The 10,320-nt window shown below is 30.9% G+C and overlaps 1 protein-coding gene across 3 annotated transcripts; it reads left to right on the forward strand.

The window, feature by feature from the left end:
- The first annotated feature begins 1,437 nt into the window (after positions 1–1,437).
- LOC112502119 (probable transcription factor KAN4) lies at positions 1,438–8,418 on the forward strand. 3 transcript variants are annotated; one of them, XM_025105948.1, is made up of 6 exons: positions 1,438–1,903; positions 2,055–2,131; positions 2,534–2,570; positions 2,700–2,814; positions 7,876–7,987; positions 8,105–8,418. In XM_025105948.1, the coding sequence occupies exons 1-6, from the start codon at positions 1,459–1,461 to the stop codon at positions 8,243–8,245; spliced, it is 927 nt and encodes a 308-aa protein (XP_024961716.1). In that variant the 5' UTR covers positions 1,438–1,458; the 3' UTR covers positions 8,246–8,418. The 3 variants fall into 3 exon arrangements, with proteins under 3 accessions (XP_024961716.1, XP_024961719.1, XP_024961717.1); XM_025105951.1 differs by having other exon boundaries at positions 7,882–7,987; XM_025105949.1 differs by having other exon boundaries at positions 2,703–2,814.
- The last annotated feature ends 1,902 nt before the right edge of the window (positions 8,419–10,320 follow it).

Raw genomic sequence — 10,320 nt, forward strand, 5'->3', positions numbered from 1 at the left:
ATGTAACTCTCATTTAAATGTATTAAAGTAATACAAAACCTAACCTTACTATTTTGTCCTCAATCATTAATTACATATGAATATATATGAACTATAGTAGTACATTGATTCCTATTGGTCTAGAAAGTTGTATAGTTAACACAAATGAATTGATTAACAAAAGATCATAACTATCACACACACACTCTCTCTCTCTCTCTCTCTCTCCCTCTCTCTCTCTCTCTCTATATATATATATATATATACACACACACTTAAAAGGTATGTATTTTTCTCCTCTTGCTTTAACGTGGTTAATTATTTTTTATTATCATATTGGTAATATTTGCAATATAATTTTTCGATCAAACTCTTACCGACATATCTTTTTCTATCTACATGTTGTCGTCAATAACATTTATCGATACCGACACGTAAACCCGAGGGTGATAATCCTTTTTTGTAGTGAATACATATTATAAAGCTTGATTCTTTTATCATTATTTGAAGATCATCTATCACCTTTGTTACCACAAACATGGCAGCCCACATTACCAAACACCACTAAACCTCACTGTCGTCAACCATCATCATCATCATCACCGACCCACTATTTGTCAACATCACCACCATCACCCCACCACCACCATCCCCCATCGGCCAAACTCTGATCGCGTAATCAACCGTAATCTAAAAAAAACACGAAAGCAATATTCGACCACAAACTCTATGTATCATTAATTAAGTTYAAACGAGCTCGATTGAGGATATTAGATATATCAATGAGAATCTAAATCTCTAATTTGATAGCGTTCAAATTGTTACGTACGAAAAAAAAATCCTAGCTAAAAATCATTATTTGAAAATATTATAMTGAATAATCATATATGTTTAGGGACGGTCTTATAGTTACAAAACTTGATGCTACAAATTCCCTTTTATGCATGTAAAACTTTTTCTGATTTAACCAATGAAACGAAAAATACACATAAAAAATTTTCATATGATGAAATAAATACATGTGAATGAAATAGAGCATATATACGTGCTATCACCATCCTTTTAAGTGGTTCTACTCTTAATTTCATCTACTACTTGTTCCATATATCCCACCCCATAACCAAGAAAAAGGGAAACCCTAGCTTTCTTCCTCCTCTGCCAAAACCTGTCCTACCCTACATTCTCTCTCTAATACCATGYAAACATTTGATATTAGGGATTTTCATATGTATCCCTTGCTTTATTATCTCAAAATCAGGTAAAATTATGTATTGAAAATATAAAAAATAAATTCCAATGTTGATGTGTGAGAAGAAAATTACTACACACAAAAGTGTATTTAGCAAAACATGAGTAATTCATGAGATATATATATGTATATATATATATATATATATATAATAACACCTACAGCCCTTTTCACTAAAAGTCACTCTCCATCACATCCAAATGTTTCTGAGCTCAAAATCGCCTCCATTAATGACTAGTGGAGCTGCTACATGTTTCCCAGATCTTTCCTTACAGATTAGTCCTCCAGCTGCATCAGTAACTGGTTGTATCACCAAGAGGCCACGATCCAGCTCAAGCACCGGCAGCGATCTAAGCCAAGAAAACAAATTCCACCACCACCAGAAGTCGTGGGCAGCAGCAGATCACATCTGTCACCAGTTTGATCAGCCTCAGCTGAGCTTGGGGCTTGAGATAGGGGCATTGAATCATCATCGTCATCTCAATATAAATACAGTACCTTCGCAACCACAACATCATCGCTATCATCTACCTCGAATCTACGGCCATGATTTTAGGAGAAGRTCCAGGATGGTTAACTTTGCAAGAAGGAGCACTAGAGCCCCTCGCATGAGATGGACCTCCACTCTTCACGCCCATTTCATCCATGCCGTTCAGCTCCTCGGTGGCCATGAAAGTAGGTTATAGATTCAAAAAAGTGTTGTTTTTTCTCCTCATTTTTAAAAACTTGTCTGAATCGTTCTATATAACATCAATAGACTTTACTTGGTTAACAATTACAGTGAGTCTTGTTCAAGGTTTAACTTGTTAAGATGTCGATGTCGCAGGAGCAACACCAAAATCAGTGCAGGAGTTGATGAATGTCAAAGATCTAACTCTAGCCCATGTGAAAAGTCATTTGCAGGTTCCTATCACTGTATTCCAAATAATCCCACCTCTTTTCAGTTAATGCCTGTCTATTCTCTCTCTCTCTCTCTCTCTCTCTCTCTCTCTATATATATATATATATATATAAGTGAATGTGATAGCATAAAAGTAATTAAAAAGATCCATGGAAGGTCACACAATCAGTCTCATCTTTTCCCCTTGCACATGAATAAGAGAAATGGTGAGAGAAACAAACACATGCAGAGGTAAACTTGGTGTGGGTGGGGAAGTGGGGAATGGAGTACAAAGGGTTAGGACAAAAGGGCATCTAGAAAAAAGTGTATAATCTTACAGCAAGTGTGGACTTAATTTCTTTCAACAATTACTCACATCTCTTTCTTTCTTTCTTTCTTTCTTTGTGGGATATATATTCTTTCAGATGTACAGAACAGTGAAGGGCACTGACAAAGTAGCAGGTACTGGATTTGGATCTTTCTTTGCATCATAATTTCTACAGTCCTTGATAAAAACCAAATATAATTAATGCTGTGGTGTACATATATGCATAATTGTGTATGAATTCAGAGTTCATGTCTTAATTGCAGCAGCTGGATTGCTGGCAGATCAGATGCAAGTAATAAATTCAAAGACTCCATTGACATTTCTTGAAGTTAGGGGAGACATATCAGTATCACCATCAACTGCACTACAATCCCAAAGGTCTGTTTTTTGTTCCTTTTTGCAGTTTTYTATACATGAATCTCTTGCTATCATTACATTGTGCAAGAGAATATATAACTTAATGGAATCATGTAGATAGCGAGTGATAATAATGTGAATATAGAAGAACTGAAGTTAAGCTGAAAGCCAAGAGGAAATTAGAAGGTGACCTTTGGGGTGTTCATCTCTACATACACTACTATATAATATATAATAWAGGATAATTATGATTTCTAAATGTCATACAATAACTTGTTTAATATCACTTACCAAACAGATACGACCAAACAATAGGATGTGGGGTTGTTTGTTTACCTCTTAATAGTTYYATTAAGAGGTAAAATCTGAACCGTTAAGAGGTGAATCATGTTTGGCAAAAAAAGTCTACCTCTTAATGGTTCTAAAACCMTCTGAATGATTTTGTATCATGRATCTCTCTTAACCATTAAGARYCTTAAKTTCATTGTACACAATTACCAAACAATTATATTTCATTTTGCAMTATATCATGARAGCCTCTTAATCATTCTGCATYAAATYATTCAGCAAYTGCCAAACAGCCCYTTAATRCTTATTTTGAGCGGTTTAAGTTTTATACWACGTTTTTTGAATTAAATTCTTCTATAAGTTTTTTAAAGGTTACAGCTGCAAAATGTAATATATGAGCACATATTTTTAGGGCACACTTATTTTCKAAAGATGTTCTTTAAATAATATCATATAAAAAATTTAATAGTATGATTTATTTTAAAATCGTACTAAAAACCTTTTTAGCACATCCAAAAGCATCATATCAACTTATTWTAATACATTTTATATATAACACACAATTTTTTAGTCATATAAATTGAAGTCCTATTTAGTWATTTATATAGTAGAACACTCAGACATAATATGGCGTTCTATAAAACCTATTTTATTACAGTGACACTCAATGATGAAACAAATTTCATTAACGAAAACATGTTATTCAGATTTTTGGAAAATGTTCCATTGACTGAACCATATCTGGCTAAAATTTCATTATGCAGACGAACAATAAAACCAATTTCACTAATGAAAAAAATGAGATATAGTTTCCAAAATGTTTTTATTGATGAAACCAATTTCATTAATGAAATCATATTATTTTTTAAAATGAGATACATTTTCCAAAATGAACGAACAATATGGCTGGAAGTTAAAAATGGTTTGCCAATTTTGTCTTTTCTTGATTAAATATTAAACMTTTTATTTTATTTTATTTTTACTTTCATAATATAACACATTTTAATCATGATCATTGATCAAGAAAATGAATATATGAGATTGGTTTGTAGGGTTTGCACAAAACGGGATGGTTTGCATTTGATCGTTCATCTCTCTCTCTCTCTCTCTCTCTATATATATATATATATATGTGTGTGTGTGTGTGTGTGTGTGTTTATATATATATATATAAGCTCATTCAAGAGAGAGCTGATTAGTTTGTTGTAACCATGAGATCTAATATGAATCACTCGTTTGAGATATTTAAGAATATTTCTTAAATAAGCTAAAAGGGTAATATAGTAATTCTATTTTTGACAACTAATCCAAATATTTAATTATATTTTTTAAAGAAAATATGTAATTAAAATTAATTACATAGTATATTAATTACCYAATATACATCATATTTTAAAAACGTTTTTGAATCAAAGTGTATCATAATGAAAACTTTCACAATGTTTAACGTGTATCACAATGTATTTTCTTTGTTTTATGAAATGTATCATAGTTCACATTTTCGTTATTTTCATTGCTTTACAAAATGTATCACATTGTGCATCTTGTATGTATATCTGGGTATCACAGTGAATATCGTTTGTAGGTATCACACTGTGTATTTTGTGTTCACATAAGGTTCATCGAAATAAGGTTCGCCGGAGAGAGGAAAGAGGAGAGATGAGAAAGGATATTTATAAAATCTCTAAAATGCCCTTAATTAACATTTTAAGTTAAAATTAACAAAATTATTAATTTTCTAAATTAACCTTTGATTTGTGGTTGAGATTAGATCTCACGGTTACCACAAACAAAACAGTTCTCATTTGATTAGGCCCCTATATATATATATATATATATATATATATATATAGAGAGAGAGAGAGAGAGAGAGAGAGAGAAAGATGAGCGGTCAAATGAAAATCGTCCTCATTTGTGTAAACCATATGAACCAATCTCATTCATCCATTTTTTTTTTATCAATGGTCAAGATTAGTTTAGTTTATATTAGGAAGTTAAAAATAAAAAAAAATAGAAAAAAAATATTTTTTAATTGGAAAAAGGGCAAAATTGTAAACCGTCTATATCAATAAATCGGGTATAATCATTAGTTTTCTTAATCAACCTCATTTTGAATAAGGAAACAATATTTTTAATTATTACATTTAATTAATGAAATGATTTCACCATATTTTTTACGATACACAGTAAACGTCTTTCTAGAGGAGTCATCTGTCATTTTCATTTTCTCAGAAGATGGATCCGTTTCAACCTTATTATGAAATTGTTTCACTGTTTGCCTATTAGATGAGACATTTCTCATTTTCATGTTTTCGGTAGATGGATCCATTTCAATCTAATTATGAAATGGTTTCACTGTTTTCTTATTACACAACATGTTCTTAACAATTATGAAATGGTTTCACTATCGTTATGCAATTATGAAATGGTTTAATCGTTTGCTTATTACACAACATGTTTTTAACAATTATGAAATGGTTTCACTATTTGCTTATAACACAACATGTTCTTAACAAAATGAAACAATTTCATCAATTAGATAATGAAATTGCATCACTTTCGGCTGATTACGTAGACTTTTCCTAACAATCTGAAACGGTTTCACTTTCTTGATGAACCCATATCATCATGCATCCATGTCATTATCCACYCATTTCATCATGCACCGATTTATTCATGCACTCATTTCATAATTATTTTCACTTACTCAATGCACCCATTTCAACATGCATGAAACCGGTTTCATGAATAATTTTTTCCTTCTATTACTGATTTCATGGATTTTTTAGCCTAATAAATTACGATTTTCAAGAATATTAGCAATAATAAACTTAGACACAGTATACCAAAATTCAATTTCTAATCTTATAATTTAATTAAATATTTAAATGTTACCATTTATAAAATTTCCTTTATTATGTTACTTTAATTAATATTTATTAATAACTATCATATTTAATAGGAAACAAAACAAATAACAAATATACCTTTAATGATTAAATTTAATTTAAAAAAAAAAGAATTTTTCTATTGGTCGAAATTAGTTTACATGGTTTCTAAGAATTGCATGGTTTTCATTTGAACGTGCCCTCTCTCTCTCTCTCTCTCTCTCTCTATATNAAATTTCCTTTATTATGTTACTTTAATTAATATTTATTAATAACTATCATATTTAATAGGAAACAAAACAAATAACAAATATACCTTTAATGATTTAATTTAATTAAATATTTAAATGTTACCATTTATAAAATTTCCTTTATTATGTTACCTTAATTAATATTTATTAATAACTATCATATTTAATAGGAAACAACGCAAATGACAAATATACCTTTAATGATTAAATTTAATTTAAAAAAAAAAGAATTTTTTTATTGGTCGAAATTAGTTTACACGGTTTCTAAGAATTGCATGGTTTGAACGTGCCTCTCTCTCTCTCTCTCTCTCTCTCTATATATATATATATATATATATGAGTACAATCAAATGATAATTTCATAATTTGTAATGACCGTGAGATATAATATGAATCACTTATTTGAGATCATTTAGTATATTTTTTAAATAAACTGAAGAGGGTAATTTAATAATTTTGTGTCTTACAACTCATCAAAATATTTAATTATTTTTTAAAAGGAAATATTTAACTAATTTTACCTAATATTAGTTATTAATATATGACTTCCATAACCCAAACACACCCCTACCTAAAAAAAAACCATGATGCATCCATCRATCATCAAAATATTGCATGTTTTTCATTAATTTTGTTATATTACAAAGGGTATCATAGTGTGCATGTTATATGTTTTTGGTTATTTTYGTTGTTTTACAAAGGGTATTATAGTGTACATTTTGTACGTATTTTGTTATTCTCGTTGCTTTACAAAATGTATCACAGTRTGCATCTTTTATGTATTTTGGATATCACAGTKARTATCATTTTTATGTATCTTGTTTAACAGTTTTGATGTTTTTTGGGTATCACAGTGTATATTTTGTGTTCATATGCTCCATCCACCTACAATTTTTCATTGTCTTTCATTATGTTATAGAGGGTATCATAATGTATAGTGTTCACWTRGTGTTCGCTGGAATAAGGTTGTCTTTCACTAAAATGTCCTTTAATTAAAATTTTAAGTCAATATTACCAAAATTATTAACTTTCTAACTTATTCTTTAATTTGTGATTRAAATTAAATCTTATAGTTATTATAAATTASTGAGTTCTTACTTAAATAACCCTATATATAAAAGACATCGGGTGATCTTTGTTGGCTTAAATTTTTAGACGGGATGCAAGAAACCAYAAGGACGGCTATGTAAAAGACATTGACAAAGACGGATGCAAGTATCCATTTTTATATGATAYAAATGTATATAGATTCGTTTTGGTTGCATAATCGTGGGTGGTCTAAATAAGAAAGTAAATATGATGAGAAGGTGAAAATAATAATAACACATATATATTCATTATGAATATGTTMTTTGATGATTAATGTTTATTGTGATGAGGTACACGTAGCACATTGTGTATGGTTCGCAGGCTCCTAATCAATAACAAAATTTTGGGTTACTAACGGAACTTTCCTCTATATGAATAATCTATAACATCAGTTCAYATAGTCATCTTCAAATAGAAAAATCGATTTTTTAACCGATTCACATATGAACTTCTCCTTAACCGAACTTYCCTTGTATTTAATCTTTTTATTTTGAACGTGTTCCTTCGTTGATTTACTATAATTCAACATTACGGTTTGATGTATTTGCTATATATCTTGGAGCTAGTTGCAGGAGATCCTCGACATCATCGTTGGAGACAAATGATTCATATTATCCGATGAGAGAAAATACATCAAGTCATCATTGTCCATCTCCAATTATGAATGATAGTACTAAGGTTCGACTGACGTGAAAAACAGCTAGAAATAGATTGTATTAACTCAACTAATATATAAAATTATTAAATAATTAAAATTATGAAGGAATTAATTAATTCATGTTGGGTAATTTGCAGGCCRATGAGGTTGAGATGGTAACCCTACAATACTTGTCGAAAAAGATGAAGTTAAGAAGTAATCCGTCATCTCTAGCTTCAGAAAAATTGCTTAATCTTGAGTTCACTCTTGGAAGCAGGCAAATGGACCACACATTTTGAATGATATAACAACATCTCGGGGACTTAATCATAATTAATAACCCACTTTTTGTATTTTGTTTTCTTATCACATTATTATTATCACATTATTATCAACTTATCATATAATTAAGAACCTCGCTCTATAAACCCTACATTAATGGAGTTGATTACAGAGCCTCATTTTGGGTTCCAATACTTTGTCTACTATTAATTTTTAGAGTAAATTATGGATTTGGTCTATGTGGTTTACACTTTCTACCCATAGTGGTCCCAAAATCAAAACAAATACAAGRATGGTACCTCTGGTACGCATTTGCGCACCTATTRAGTCCCTCCCTCTAACAAAATCAATATAATTTTGTTAACCCGGTTAAACTTGAGGGTATTTTAGTCTTTTTATTTATTTTTTATTTTACATCTATATATTACAGGAACCAAGAATGTAATATTACACACACACGCACACATACACACACACAAACCACGTTCTCCATTCAGGCAAAACTCCGACGAAACTCTTKCCAAACTCTCCCTTCACCATGCTTGATGAACATGTCCCTTGAAACTAGGGAAGGAGAACCAGATCGACAAGGCCCACCATGAGAGAACTAAATCTCTGATTTGTAGTCGTCAGTTGGTGGGTTTTCTATCTTGAAGATGATTAACAACAAAACTAGGAAAAGAGAACCAGATCCATGATGCCCCAGGATTTTGTATTCAAAAAAAATTGGTGTAGTGGGTCTTGTCCTTAGATGGATCGTGGATCTCGTCAGAGTAAGTCGCAGACGGGGATAGGGTGGCTGGAGGAAGCTGCAAGTGGTGGGGGGTGGTCGRAGATTATTGTGTTAACTTTGTTAACCAATCTTGGCCATTGATTYTTACAATAAACGGTTGTGATTAATCATGATAAAAAATTAATTTTTTAAATTTACAATTTCAAAAAACATATGCGAACAAAGGGGAAAAGGGTATTTAGGTAATTTTCTTTTTTATGTAACTCCCATATCATTAATTGAGAGTTACAAAATCAAAAAATTCAATTATTTTTGTTAATATAAGAACCATATGAACATATATATATATATATACATATATATACACTATCTTATAATGCATTTGGCTAAAACTCTTATAGACAACCTTTTAAGCATATAGTACTACCAATTAATGTCAAATTACTTAAAGACAACCTCTATTGCTAATGGTACAACTTATTAAAGCCATCCCTAAACCTGTTCAAATCAAAACTCTATCTTATCCCTAAACCTAATTTGATTTCATCGCGCTCCCTAAACGATTTCATCGCTAACGGATTTTGAAGAATACAGATTCGATTTCATCTCTAACCCAATTCAATTTCATAAACCCTAAACAATTTCATCGCCCTCCCTAAACGATTTCATCCTATTCAAATCAAAACTCTATCATATCCCTAAACCCAATTCGATTTCATCGCCAACATATTTTGAAGAATACAGATTTGATTTCATCCCTAAATATTTTGAGATGATATCGATTGAGATGATATTGACTCCAATAGGATTTAGAGATGCATATATATTTGACATGTTTTTCAATCCATTAGTGTCAATCCAWAATCTAGAGGAGGTAATMTATTTCTCTTTTTCCTTTAGGCAACTTCTTTGTTGTTGTTGTTTTGGATTGACGGGTTTTCGRTGRCCACCTCTGTGTATCGGTATGTRTATGTAAATGCAGTTGTTTATTAGGGTTTTGGTGTTTTTAGGTTGGGACGTACTTCGTTGGGCATTATTATCAGGTGCTTCAGACRCAGCCTGATTTCGTTCACCAATTTTACAGTGATAGGAGCACGTTGCTTCGTGTTGATGGTCCTTCCAGAGAGAYCGCCACCTCAATGCTGGTAATATTTTGATTCCCCTKTGTAGTCTGTACTTAAGCTCTAATTTTGTTTATTCATGGGGGTGGACTGTTAACACAATATTAAGAGAGAGAGCTTATATAGTAGTTTATTCAGCTTCTCAGGTTTTCTAGATTGGACTACAATCTTTCAGGCATTAACAAGGCATCAATACTTGTTTTCATTATTTCCATTTAACATGTCTGATCAATTAATT

The sequence above is a fragment of the Cynara cardunculus genome, unplaced genomic scaffold, assembly GCF_001531365.2.
Source record: "Cynara cardunculus var. scolymus isolate 2C unplaced genomic scaffold, CcrdV1 Un_Scaffold_926, whole genome shotgun sequence".
NCBI lineage: Eukaryota > Viridiplantae > Streptophyta > Magnoliopsida > Asterales > Asteraceae > Cynara > Cynara cardunculus.